Source organism: Gorilla gorilla, chromosome 13 (genome assembly GCF_029281585.2).
Source record: "Gorilla gorilla gorilla isolate KB3781 chromosome 13, NHGRI_mGorGor1-v2.1_pri, whole genome shotgun sequence".
Classification (NCBI taxonomy): domain Eukaryota; kingdom Metazoa; phylum Chordata; class Mammalia; order Primates; family Hominidae; genus Gorilla; species Gorilla gorilla.
Window position 1 is genome coordinate 132642879 of NC_073237.2, and position 14450 is coordinate 132657328.

At 57.5% G+C, this 14450-nt stretch overlaps 1 protein-coding gene across 1 annotated transcript in view; it reads right to left on the reverse strand.

The window, feature by feature from the left end:
* The window catches only part of QSOX2 (quiescin sulfhydryl oxidase 2), a 40710-nt gene extending 26508 nt beyond the window's left edge, over positions 1–14202 (reverse strand). Inside the window, exon 1 of the mRNA XM_019034181.4 lies at positions 13854–14202. Coding sequence (XP_018889726.3) covers positions 13854–14181 — 328 coding nt within the window. The 5' untranslated portion in view covers positions 14182–14202. The remainder of the gene's footprint in view (positions 1–13853) is intronic.
* Between the last annotated feature and the right edge of the window lie 248 nt (positions 14203–14450).

Consider the following 14450-nt stretch of genomic DNA (forward strand, 5'->3'; position numbering starts at 1 on the left):
AGAGGAGCGAGCACCGGTTGGGAGAGGCTGACTCTGCTGTTTGTGCACATGCTGCCGGGTATATCGGCAGGACTGCCCTTAGCTATAAAGCCGCTAACCCTGAGCCTCGAACAAGAAAGACAAACAGCAGCTGCCAGTCTTCTGGTTGCACGAGAAGGCCTGGGCAACGAGAAACACTTTTCCAGATGCTTTGTCCCTGAAGCCAGGAAGTACCTTCCAGTAAGGGACTGCCTTTTACAGTGATTTCATCTTGCTGAATGCCCCTGGCCACGAAGAACTCATGAGTTCAACACCGAAGGCTTCATCAGTCTACCTGCTCCCCAAACACAATGAGCCTTATTCTAGATCTGGGGTCCTAAGGCCCTTTAGGGCTCATTACACAGTCCTCTCAGGACGGCCAACACGGTGGCAGAGAACCTCACAGAGGGAACATGATGACAGCTGGAAGAACTGCACCACTGAAGACGCCATCGTTGTTACAGGAAGAGCCGTGAAGGCTGTTGAGCCCACACAAACTCCCGCTGGAGAAAACCGTGTCCACAGGCTGCGTCTGACCTCACAGGATTTATGACAGAGCCAATCAAGGAAACCATGAGAGGTCGTGGATGTGGTCAAAAGGGTGGGGGAGAAGGGTTCCATGAGACGAATCGTGCAGCAACTCAAGAGAACAGAAGACGACACTGTGGAGCCAAGCGCCTCCTAACCAGTGCCAAACACAAATGCACCATCACCTGGCAGGACTCTCAACACTCGAGACGGCTTTTGCTTTCTTCTATGACACGGACCCTTTTCTAAAACAGGCACTAAAACTAAAGCAAACAGTGGAAGGAAGACTGGAACCACACAGAAACAGTTTAGAGAAATAAAAAGCAAGAAAGCCAGACAGAAGGCACGACGTACCTCCATGAAGTGACACGGAACACGCCTGCCTCCCCTCTACTGCCTCCACCTCCTCTCCCGCTGCCACCTGGGGCAGCCTGGCCAGGACAAAGGCCTTCACGAGGCTCCACCTGGGGCAGCCTGGCCAGGACAAAGGCCTTCACGAGGCTCCACCTGGGACACTTCCTGAGCAGAAGGCCTACTTCTCTTTTGTGCGACGATCTTCTCTAGCTTCCTTTACTGTAAGAACACAGTACGGAACACGTGTAACACACAGAGTTTGTGTCAATCGACTGTTTGTTACTGGTAAGGCTTCCAGTCAATGGTGGGCTATGAGCTCAGTTTTTGGGGAGTCGCAGGTTATATACACATTTTTGACTGTACAGGAGCTGGCACCCTCAGCCCCCAAGTTGTCTGAGGGTCAACTGCACACGTAACGGGAGTGCTGCCCTTCTAACTGAGCCCCTGGAGGGCCGCCCAGATGTCCGGCAGATGTCCCACACCTTTTCCAGCTCAGTGTTGACAACGCACCATCCTACAGCAACGGTGGCAAATTCTTTTTGGCCTGACAGAGACACTTAATGGAGAAAAAAGTGACAGAGTTCACACAGCCCCTTCAGGGCTAGCACGCTGGCACCCAGGAACCTTCCTGGGCGTGAGGCTGCTGTCACTAAGACCTTTCCTGTGGACCTCGCATCAGCAGGTGGAGACGGAAGCAGGGCCCTGGAGGAAGCCCCGATGGCCACCCCCGGCTTGGGAGCAAGGCTGGTCTCCACGAGGCCCCCCAGCTCCACTGCGCCCGCCCCAGCCTCATCGCGCCACACCCCAGCGACCACAGGCGAGTCTTGCTCTGTCATGTCCCCACACATCTGGACTGTGTGACCCCCGCTCCCTTTACCGGGCTCATTCCTATTTGCCTTCCAGGTCTCCATCCGAATGCCACTTCATCTGAGTCTACCCTGACCACTGTTCAACTGGCTCCCCCGCCCATGGCCCATGCTCAGCAGACCCTCCTTGCAGGTGGAGACCCAGCCAGGCAGCTTCACATCCAGCTCTGCTGCTTACTGGGTTTTGAGAATTGGGGCAAGTAACAATCTCTTCTTGCCTCAGTTGCTCCATCTGTAAAATGGAGATGCCAAGGAAGATCCATCTCACAAGAGCAGTGTGAGGATCGGCCGGGTCAAAGGCACGAGTGCTGGCACAGCACACCCCCCGGAGCAGGGCCAGGACCAACATGCCCACTCAAAGGCCACGTCCCCACGACGGCCACACCTGCAGGGACTGACAAGCATGTGCTGGGGATACAGGACCAGGGACACTGCTGGGCCCTTATGGGGAGTGACGACCAAGGAAGGAGAGAAGGAGAGAAGACAACTCAGGCTGGCAGAGCAGAAGGGGAGGCAGCCGCGGGAACACCTGGAGTCAGGGACACCGTCATACAGAAGACGAGGGGAAGCCCTGAGCTGGGCTCGGGCCGGTTCACAAGAGGCTGCAGATCTTGGTGCAGACTTTGTTCTTTGTCTCAACAGCCACGGGCAGCCACTGATGTGCGTGGAGAACTCATAAACACCACGACGTCTGAGTGAAGGAAGACAGTGGCCAGCGAGCTGGGTGGCCAGCAAGCATAGAGCGCTGGCATCAGCCAGAGCCCTGAAGACCACCTGCTCCCCTCTCCCTCGCGCTGGGTCATACCCAGGCGACCCGTGGAGCTCTGGTGGCTACAGAGGCAGCATGGCCCAGTGGTGGCCAAGGCTGAGCCGTCTCTTCTCCACATCCAAGACCACAGACTCTGGGCACACAGAAAGGCATGGCTCTCCGTCTCAGCACCTGCAGGCACTTCCTCTATGAACATTTTCACCAGCGACACTCTCTGGCCTCAGCTTCGGGAGGAACTGGGCTGTGGAGAGCAGTTTCCATCATAAGGATGATGTATGGAACTTCGCAGCCACCTTAGCTGAGGGAGCAGCCAGTCTCCCTCTGGGTCCGAAGTCACTGGCAGTCAGGGTCAGGGCCGGGATGGGGGCTGCACCCCACCAAGTCAACCCGGACCTCTCCCAGTCTAGACTCTGCAAGCCACCTGCCACCCACCACCTCCACTCAGCTGTCCCAGGCGTCATTACAACGCTCCTGACCCTCCACCTCCTCCCCACTACCTGCTCCGCACAGAAAGCCAGGTAGACAGCTCTCCTCCATGGGGCACCCGGAGACAGGACTGGCTGCTGCCCAAGGACAGAGGGCTGTGTGCCGGCCCCTGGGGAGACGCGCGGTGTGCGGAGATGGGGCAGATGCTAGGTGGCAATGGTGATGTTTCTCCTTCAGCCGGACTAGACGGATATTCACAGGTATCTGAAACAGGCCGCCCTCTGAAACAGGCCGCAGCTGCCAGCTTAAATAAAGGAGACAGAAAAAACCCACCTTGCTTTCCCTCGAGTTTTGGCCAATCTGAGGCTTTCCTCATGACAGCAGGAAGAGCCAGTGCTGCAGCATCACCCAAACCACAGGCCCCCTGGCCAAACGGGTGCTCCAAAACCCAGCGTGCACCCCGAGACTTACACGGGTGCACTCCACCTTGACACCTCTGATAAATAAAACACCGGGTGAATTCCCAGCGTCAGGAGTGCACATCTGAAGCCCATCCTTTGCCGGCGACACCTGGAGCCCGTCCTGGGTCTGTGTCACCTGGAGCCCGTCCTGGGCCGGCGTCACCTGGTGCCCATCCTGGGCCTGCATCACCTGGAGCCCATCCTGTCCCACACCTGGAGCCTGTCTTATGCCACACCTGGAGCCCTTCCTGGGCCGGCGTCACCTGGAGCCCGTCCTGTGCCACACCTGGAGCCCGTCCTGGGCCACACCTGGAGCCCGTCCTGGGCCACACCTGGAGCCCGTCCTGGGCCACACCTGGAGCCTGTCCTGGGCCGGCGTCACCTGGAGCCCGTCCTGTGCCACACCTGGAGCCCTTCCTGGGCCAGTATCACCTGGAGCCCATCCTGTGCCAGACCTGGTGCCCGTCCTGGGCCACACCTGGAGCCTGTCTTGTGTCACACCTGGAGCCCTTCCTGGGCCGGCATCACCTGGAGCCCGTTCTGTGCCACACCTGGAGCCCATCCTGGGCCTGCATCACCTGGTGCCCATCCTGTGCCACACCTGGAACCTGTCCTGGGCCGGCATCACCTGGAGCCCGTCCTGGGCCGGCGTCACCTGGAGCCTGTCCTGTGCCACACCTGGTGCCCGTCCTGTGCCACAACTGGAGCCTGTCTTGTGCCACACCTGGAGCCCATCCTGTGCCGGCGTCACCTGGAGCCCGTCCTGTGCCACACCTGGAGCCTGTCCTGGGCCAGCGTCACCTGGAGCCCGTCCTGTGCCGGTGTCACCTGGAGCCCATCCTGGGCCGGCGACACCTGGAGCCCGTGCTGTGCCACACCTGGAGCCCGTCCTGGGCCACACCTGGAGCCCGTCCTGGGCCACACCTGGAGCCTGTCCTGGGCCGGCGTCACCTGGAGCCCATCCTGTGCCACACCTGGAGCCCTTCCCGGGCCAGTATCACCTGGAGCCCATCCTGTGCCAGACCTGGTGCCCGTCCTGGGCCACACCTGGAGCCTGTCTTGTGTCACACCTGGAGCCCTTCCTGGGCCGGCATCACCTGGAGCCCGTTCTGTGCCACACCTGGAGCCCGTCCTGTGCCACACCTGGAGCCCATCCTGGGCCTGCATCACCTGGTGCCCATCCTGTGCCACACCTGGAACCTGTCCTGGGCCGGCATCACCTGGAGCCCGTCCTGGGCCGGCGTCACCTGGAGCCTGTCCTGTGCCACACCTGGTGCCCGTCCTGTGCCACAACTGGAGCCTGTCTTGTGCCACACCTGGAGCCCATCCTGTGCCGGCGTCACCTGGAGCCCGTCCTGTGCCACACCTGGAGCCTGTCCTGGGCCAGCGTCACCTGGAGCCCGTCCTGTGCCACACCTGGAGCCTGTCCTGGGCCAGCGTCACCTGGAGCCCGTCCTGTGCCGGTGTCACCTGGAGCCCATCCTGGGCCGGCGACACCTGGAGCCCGTGCTGTGCCAGCGTCACCTGGAGCCCGTCCTGTGCCACACCTGGAGCCCATCCTGGGCCGGCGTCACCTGGAGCCCGTCCTGTGCCACACCTGGAGCCTGTCCTGGGCCAGCGTCACCTGGAGCCCATCCTGTGCCGACGTCACCTGGAGCCCGTCCTGTGCCACACCTGGAGCCCATCCTGGGCCGGCGTCACCTGGAGCCCGTCCTGGGCCTGCATCACCTGGTGCCCGTCCTGTGCCACACCTGGAGCCTGCTCTGGGCCGGCGTCACCTGGAGCCCATCCTGTGCCACACCTGGAGCCCTTCCCGGGCCAGTATCACCTGGAGCCCATCCTGTGCCAGACCTGGTGCCCGTCCTGGGCCACACCTGGAGCCTGTCTTGTGTCACACCTGGAGCCCTTCCTGGGCCGGCATCACCTGGAGCCCGTTCTGTGCCACACCTGGAGCCCGTCCTGTGCCACACCTGGAGCCCATCCTGGGCCTGCATCACCTGGTGCCCATCCTGTGCCACACCTGGAACCTGTCCTGGGCCGGCATCACCTGGAGCCCGTCCTGGGCCGGCGTCACCTGGAGCCTGTCCTGTGCCACACCTGGTGCCCGTCCTGTGCCACAACTGGAGCCTGTCTTGTGCCACACCTGGAGCCCATCCTGTGCCGGCGTCACCTGGAGCCCGTCCTGTGCCACACCTGGAGCCTGTCCTGGGCCAGCGTCACATGGAGCCCGTCCTGTGCCACACCTGGAGCCTGTCCTGGGCCAGCGTCACCTGGAGCCCGTCCTGTGCCGGTGTCACCTGGAGCCCATCCTGGGCCGGCGACACCTGGAGCCCGTGCTGTGCCACACCTGGAGCCCGTCCTGGGCCAGCGTCACCTGGAGCCCGTCCTGTGCCACACCTGGAGCCCATCCTGGGCCGGCGTCACCTGGAGCCCGTCCTGTGCCACACCTGGAGCCTGTCCTGGGCCAGCGTCACCTGGAGCCCATCCTGTGCCGACGTCACCTGGAGCCCGTCCTGTGCCACACCTGGAGCCCATCCTGGGCCGGCGTCACCTGGAGCCCGTCCTGGGCCTGCATCACCTGGTGCCCGTCCTGTGCCACACCTGGAGCCTGCTCTGGGCCGGCGTCACCTGGAGCCCATCCTGTGCCACACCTGGAGCCCATCCTGTGCCGGCGACACCTGGAGCCCGTCCTGTGCTGGTGTCACCTGGAGCCCGTCCTGTGCTGGTGTCACCTGGAGCCCGTCCTGTGCCAGTGTCCAAGTAGAATTTTCCAAAAGCTAAACACACGATTCTCACACAAACGCAGAGTGAACGTGCGTCAACAACGTTCTTCCACTGGGACTGCTGAAGGAAAGGGTGAGGCCAGGTGGGGAGCAGAGAGAATAGTGCCACCTGCACCCAGGGACAGTGCGCAAAGAAACTGTCCTATGGGGCAAGAAAACCACAACCTTTGGGCTTTCCTTGTCTACCAGACAGACGAGGTCGGCGAGCTCACGAGTAACCACAGAGCCTGGGCCCTTAATCAGCAGTGAAAGCAGGGTAAACACACCGATGTCCGTGCCCCAGGTCACAGCCCTTGGGCGAGCCTGTGCAACACCCCAACATGATGCTGAGAGGACACAAGACTCAGCTTTTTGTCCTATTTCCAGGTTTTACCTAATATTTCCTTAGCAACAGGATGCAGAAAACTAGTCAGACGGGGAAACCGACCAGCCAGGGGCCAGGAACGAGAGCCGTGCCCCAGGCAGGAGCGAAACGCGCTGCTCCGCATCTCGGGTGCGTGCCCACCTCCCTGCACCCTCTCATGCTCCAAGAAGACAAGACGTGGCCTTCGGTAACCTTTGCCCAAACACTGTCTATATGACCTGAAACCACAATTCTACCAGGAAGGCACAGACTTCCCCTTTGTTCCCTGAGGATCCCTCACACTTCAGGGAACCCTGAGCTGGCCTTCCAAAGACAACGCTCCCCGGGCCTCCTTCCCGCCTCGCAATCCAGGCCCTGAGCAAGCCCGGCGGGCAGCCTCCTCCCACCTGGCTGTGCCAACCCTCCCTCTGCCCCTCAGGCCCCAACTGCCACGCGCGGCCTGGCCTCTCTCACACATCCCACTGTGCTCCCCGCTGGTTTCTGGCCTTCAGTTCTCCAGAGAGCAGCCAGAGAGTTTTACCTAGAAACCAGGTTTCCCTGCTTAAAATTGTTCTTTGGCATTCTGTTGCTCAGGAAGAAGACAAGCACTGTTTACTGAGCCTGCATCTGCCTGCTGCAGGGCCCTCAGGGACCTCGTGGTCGCCCCCTTGAGCGACCAAGGCCCTATCAAAGTCCTTTTAGCCGGGCATGGTGGTACCTGCCCATCGTCCCAGCTACTCAGGACGCTGAGGCAGGAGGGTCCCCTGAGCCCAGGAGTTCAAAGCCAACCCGGACCACACGAAGAGACCGATCTCTAAAACAAAAGGTCCCCTGGACACTGCAGTCTTGGCTGTCTCGGGTCCTCTGTGCTAGCCATGCCCCTGGCAGGGCCTTCACCTCGTGGCTCCTCTCCCAAGTCACTGCCCTCTGACGCCTTGCTCTACCACCCAGGGCCACTCCAGTTTCTTTCTAATCAGTCTGTTCATTTTTCTAGGAGTTACAACCTATAGGTAACTTATTTATTTTAATTTGAGACAGGTCTCACTCCGTCACCCAGGCTGGAGTACAGGAGCGTGATCACGGCTCACTGCAGCCTCAACCTCCTGGGCTCGAGTGATCTTCCCATCTCAGCCTCCCAAGTGGCTGGGGCCACAGGAGTCGGGATCTTGCTATGTTGCCCAGGCTGGTCTTGAACTCCTGGGCTCAAGTGATCCTCCCACCTTCCAAAGTACCGGGATTACAGGCAGGAGCCACTGCCCCGGCCACTTCCTTGTTTTATTTGTCTTCCTGTTGACTGTCTGCTACTCCCTCTAAAGCACAGGCTTCCTCAGGCGGGGACCTCCCTGCTTTGTTCCCTGCTGTTCCTCCAACAGATGAATTTCCAGCGCAAATTCATCCCGGAGCGTGAATTCACGCAGAGCCCCTGCACACACTGCAGGGCGAGGGAAGTCCAGCTCCATCCACCAGTCCGCAGGGGCAGCACCTCGACCTGCCTCGGTAGAGCTACGCTCCCGACAACACCACCCCACTCAGGGTCGGTCCTGGTGAAGGGGCATGCGGGCACCCCACGTCGCCTTTGTCCTTGAAAGAATGCCAGGCCTTGTGCTCAGGGAAGGCCGAGCAGATGAGGGAGAATTTCAGTTACACAGGCCTCCCTCAGCAGCTGAACAGGCGCCAGGAGTCCCGGCAAGGACTCGGCAGATGGACGGTATTCATGGCAACACAAAAGATATGGTAGTCCATATTATCAAATCAAATACAAAACACGTAAAAGGCTTAGCTTCAGGGCACTGGCCTCATTCAACGGGTACCCTCCCCTTCTCCTGCTCTGCCCACCTGTCTAGCTCTGAACCTCTAAAGCAGAATGCAAATGGCCTGCTTTCATTGGGCCTCTGGGGTTAGAGCCAGCTGAGAGGCACAGGGTGTGGGCAGGGGCGGGGGTGCCCAACCCAGCACAGCCAGGGGGTTCCAAAGGGAGGCAGAAATGAGACCGCAGGCCTATTCTCACTTCTGCTCAAGAGCCTGGCTATTTTAGGACTCCAGTCTTAAAAATACTTGGGAAATAATTAAGCTTCTATATATAGTAGATTAACATTTATTTCAAATGTGCTTGTCAAATAACTCTAATACTGAATCTAACAAGGTTTGCTGCTTGTCACATTCTAATGAAAAAGTCTACAGAAGTCTAATGTATATTCAAGTATCAATTCGTTCTAGAAAATGATTACAGTAAAGATAAAACAATCTCCCAAGTTGAAAGGCAACTAGAGAGCTGTGTTTAAGGGACAGAGGTCCACTGCAGCCTCTCCTTCCTGAGTCAGGGCCATGCTGGGGTCTCGAACTCCGCACACCAGTCCCTGGAGAAGACCCTCTCTGGGTGGAGGCCCCTCTTGGCTGAGCAAAGGTATTCTTAGCTAAGCTCCAAGTTCAAGGCACAAGTTTGGAATAACAGGCCTGGGTAGAAATGAAACCCACCTAGCAACCAGGAGAGCCTAACACAAATCTCCTAGAAGTTGCCAAGGGCTGGTCTGAGAAAACCTGGGCACACGCTACAGTCGCCTCATCTGGGGACTGAGGGCAGGGCTGGGTCCCATGGACTCTTGATCCCCAGCATTTAACTCAATTCTGGTAAACCAAAACTACACGTTCTTCAGCCTTGAAGGGTGCTCCAAGGTGACAGCAATTCCAATGCTGTTTATCTCTTGGGAGGGAATGACAGTCCTTCAGCCCGTCCTCTGTCAGGGAAGCCCAAGCAGTGCTTATGACCTGGGTCACCTGGGTCACCCCATGGCACGACGACCAGCATGACACAGCGGAGACGGCTCCCTGGACGTGGCTGTAAGGCCCTCTTAGCAAACCATCCCATCTTACTTCAACAACAAGTAAGTGGCCTGGGTCTCTCGGTGTAGTCTCAGACGCATCAACCACAGCCATTGGGGAGGCCAACGTGGAGCCCGGCTGCTCCGATGCACCATCCTTTCTGTAAAATACTCATGTGGTCGCCACAGCGGGGCTGCATTAAGCCATTTCTGGGCCCGTAAGGAGACAGGAGGCCTCCACTGCCCAACTCTTCCTCCTTCCACCCTCTCCATCCTCCCGAGTCCAGTGAGCACCTGGCGGCTCTCACGGGCTGTCAGCTCCGCCAAATGCCCGCTGACACCTGCATGTCCCCCTCCCTCTGGCCCTTATTGTTTTTTTTTTCCAGTAAACAGACAATGAGCCTGTGGGGAACACCAAGTTCTAATTCATCTCCAAGAAGCCTGCAGCCTAGTCGAGTAGACAAGAAACCAGACCAAGTGGGACAGAGGAGCTGGCAGCAATCACAGAATGCCCTACCCTTCCTTCAGGAGATGTCGGATGTGTCCAGCTCCCAACCCCCACCTGTCCTCTACAAAGACACAGGAATGAACTGCCATGGCTCCAGGTCACCCACACCTGGACACCCATCCCGGCCTGTCACTCAGCTGCGTGACCGTGACTATCCCACGCAACCTCACGTGCTATCACCTGCAACATGAGCGCCCCCACACTCCTGAGGACAGGTGTGGGAGGACTCGGCCTGTTCCACGCAACCTCACGTGCTATCACCTACAACATAAGTGTTCCCGCCCTCCTGAGGACAGGTCTGGGAGGACTCAGCCTGTTGTGGGTGGCAGCCTGCCCTGTTTTCTCAGGCTGACCAAGTGAAGGAGATGGGAGGGAACAGGCACCAGGGCCACAGAGGACGCACAGGGACACAGGCCCTGCCTTTAGGGTGCACCCTCTTGTCCACTCAAGACTGCAGAGGCATTTTGGAGATCTCACCGGTCAGATGGGCCAAAGTGTAGCCCCAGGCCCTGGTGCCTCATCTTCCATCACAAACCCAGCAACCATCACTGCCAGGCAGATCTTCAGGAACCCAACAAGGTTTTGTTCTGCAAAGTACTTAGAAGTGACAGGCTTAAGCCAAATCTCCACAAACACTAGAATGACACTTGGTCACACCAAACAGTACACCTTTTGTTTCTTAAGCCACCTTCTTATAAGAAAAAACATTTATTTTCCCAACCTTGAAAAAACCAGTCAAGAGCTAAAGTCCAATCCAAATTTCTGAGGAAAACAAAGGTGCCCTGGCCTGTCCTGCTCCTTCCAGCTGGAGGCTCCTGGGAAGCAGAGCCCGCACCAAACCATCCTCTCCAGCAGCCACAGGCATGGAGAACGCAGGGCGTGGCAGGTGCTGGCCAGGGGGACCAGTGGGAGAAGGTGGCTGGACACTCTAGGTAGAAGTGGGGGCTCAAGCCATGGCCTGTGTGCCCCCAGGGGATCAGCAGGATGACCTAAGTCACAGGTGATTGATCAGGGCCACAGATGACTGATCTGAGTCAGGTCAACAGGGACATAAGAAAACATGAGAATGTTGACAACGGGAATGCCTGCATGCAGCCAGACCCCTGCACTGCCACGGGCAATGGGCGCCCTATCCCTGTGGGACAGCTCCACGCAGGGATGACAGACAGGGAGCCAGGCGCCAAGCAGACAGTTCTGAGCTGGCAGGTCTGGGCTGGGGCTGTGGAGAAGCAGGCATTTCTAACAAGTCCCTAAGTGGCCCTACTTTGAGAGTCCCAGCCTTAGAACAGCTCCGGGGACTCCTCAGGGCCAAGGGCCTTTCATCCCTTTCTCCCCGGACTCCACCTCCCACAAGCCTCATGGGCACAGCTTGGCTCTCAGGACTGTAAACCAAAAATAAAATCCTGAGTCCCCTAACTGACTGAACTGAACCCCCTCTTGGCCAAGGAGACCCCAGGGCAACCTGAGGAAAGAAATTCCAGGCCCTGACGGCAAGGGAGGTCAGACACGCCTGGTTACACCACCTCCCTTTGGAGTTTAGGCAGAGCTGACCAGCGTGATGCAACAGAGATCACAGACAGACGGCACAGCCTCAGCAGCAACGACACCAAACTCCAGCCTGACTCGGGTACAGCACCGCATGACAAATAGCACACCCTGCAGGAAATCAAAATATTTCACCCCCAAATACATTTATTTCCCTGACATATTTGAAATGGTCCTGCAAAGCTGTCTTTTGTGAGGGAAATTTGCATCTGTAGAGAATCTCCCTCCCTTTCTAGGTCTTTCCTGGATCTAGGAGACATTTAACGAGTCTGACAGCATTCAGGTCTGAAAAGAGACATTTACCCTCTATTCTCCTCAAGGCTGCTGCCTGTGAGGCTTCATCTACTTAACCTTGGCCTCCACAGCCCCTTTAGCTTAACTCAAGCATTTCTCTTTGCTGACTTCAAGTCTTTAGACAAAGCTTAATTCTTTCAATCAATTGCCAATCAGAATCCACCTATGATCTGTAAACCTACCCCTTCCTATACCTTACATGTACTGATTTATGTCTCTCTGCCTCTAACTTCTGTCTCCCTAAAATGTATAAAATCAAATTAACGTGACTGCCTAGAGCACACTTTCTTAGGACCTCTTGACACTGTTCCCCGGGCCATGGCCACTACACTTATTGGCTCAGAACAAACCTCTTTCAGTATTTTATAGTTTGGCTTTTTAGCCAACAGGACCCTCTGCCTGGGCTCCCTGAAGCCCTCTCCCTGCTGCCTGGTCAGGTCACCACTGTCTTTCACTTTCAGCCATATCCTCCTCCAGTCTCAGTCTCAGGCACAAGCCTGTTCTTACTGTCGTGACTGAGAAGACAGTCAGACCCACTAAAGGAGGCTTACTGAGTTGAGTTCATCACACCACTGGGTATGGACGTTACTGTGTGGCTCTCAGGAGTGGCCTTCCTTCTGAGCTCCGGGGACAGTTCTCAAGGCTATGTGCTGCTTCAGTTACAGAATTTGCAATATTTGAATCTGGTACGATCTTTAGACTTCAGCGACTCAACTGAAAAAAAAAAATCAAAACCAAAACCCACAAAAAAAGTGACCAAGTCCTGCCAGGGCCACCTGCATTTTAATGAACATATCTGTTTCTGCCACTGAATAACACACAAGAACTGAAGGGTTCCTTACATGATTGAATTACTTGTTTGTTTTCCTAAAAGCAGTGTCTAAAAACCCCACTGAACAGTTTTTCTGTCCATCTCTTCCAGTCTCTGACCTCAGTTCTGAGTCAGGTCAACAGGGACATAAGAAAACATGAGATCAAAGAGGAGGAATCCATTAGAATCAAAAGGCCCCAGCTCTCTAAGAGGAGAATGCATTTTAAAGATAACCATTTACAGTAACATACAAAAGCCCTACTTAGACTTGAAAAAAAGTTTCTTTACAAATCTGTTTGCGATGAGAAAAATACAGCAGGATTGGGTGTAAGGCATAAAAACAAAGGTGCAGGAAGAAAGAGTAGCAATTTGTTACAGATCTTGCCCACTGAAACATGTAATTTGAGGTTAGCACAACACAGGAAGTCCTGCCAAACCTCACTGGGTCGGGAGGACCTCCTGCTTCAGTGATTTAAATACCATTTTAAGGGAAGGGTGTTGTGAATGCCCCCTCCCACGCCAACTCTGACCTGTAGAGCAGGCGAGTAACTTCGTGACTGGTTAACAACGTGCGACCAGATGAAAGCACTAAACAATAAAGTGCGGAACACTACCAGCAGTTTGGTGAAAGATTTCTCAAAGGCTGTGCGTGCATCTGTGATCAAGAAGCCCACCAATGAAATGCTTTGTAGAGTTAAAAAAAATTGCTTTATAGGTTGTTTTGGGGTATTATAGAGAAGTCTCCAGAGTATTTGGATTTCTAAGTTGTGGGTTCACTTTGAGCACCCACTATATGGCCAGCGATCCGAACCAGAAAGTTAATGATGAAGGTTCAAAGGGAATGGGGTGGCTACGAGTGTGGAATAGGAATGAGGGATCCTCAGAGAACAGGAATTCTGGGCACTGGGGATGGGGTGTGTGGACGCTAGGAAACAGCTAGGGTAGGAGGCCTGGAAGGTCAATGAAGTTCTTGGGGCTCAAAACATAGGTATTTTGAGAGCTGGGATACGGGAGGGCTTCCCTATCCCCAAGTGTGCAGTGAGGGCTGCGGGAGAATGGTTTCATTTTGACTTGAGACAGCCCAACTCGTCAAGATCTAACGGGGATTAACTGGGAGAGACATGGGGAGCAGCTGGCTTAGTCTCCTGCCCCTGGAAAGGCCAGGGTTGGTCCGAGTCGGGTGCCTCTGTGGGGCAGGGACTGGCTCTGCGGTAAGGAAAGAAATACGGGGGAGGGGCCCCGGGACTCGCCTTCTGGGGCGGTCGCAAGGGGTCCCGGAAGGCCGCGGTCCCGGGGGTCGTGGGTCCCCGCGCGGGGGCGCGCCTCACCTCGCACATCCCCAGCCAGGGCCCGCCAGGTGGGCGCGTAGCCGATGCAGTGGCCACACCACGACGAGTAGAACTGCACGAGCCACGCGGCCGAGCTGTTGGCGGTGGCCCCGCGCACGCTGCCGCTGTCCAGCACCCACACGGCGTCCTCGCCCGCGCGGTACAGCCGCGCCGCACCGCCCGCGCCCGGCCCCACCGCCGCCGCCGCTAGCAGCACTAGCAGCCGCGGCAGCCGTGCGGCCCGCGGCGGGGGCGAGCGCCGGGCTCTCAGCGCAGGTCCCGCTCCGATTCCCGGGCTGCGCGCCACCGCCGCCCCGGCCGCCGCCATGTTGGAAGTGCCGCCGGCGCGCTGAACTTTCACCCTGGCAACCACCGTCACGTGCGCCGGCGCGCCCGGCCCCGCCCCCGCGCGCCCAGTTCTGTTCCGCCCCGCCCCCTCATGTCTGACCCCGCCCTATCTCTCCGCCCCCGCCCTATGGCCCCGCCCCCGCCCGTGCGTGGCAGCCCCGCCCCCAAGAGTCTGATGGCGCCATCTCCCCGCCCAGGCGTGGCAGGCTCCGCCCAGGCCCCGCCCCACCCCGCCGCGCGTTCCCCAAA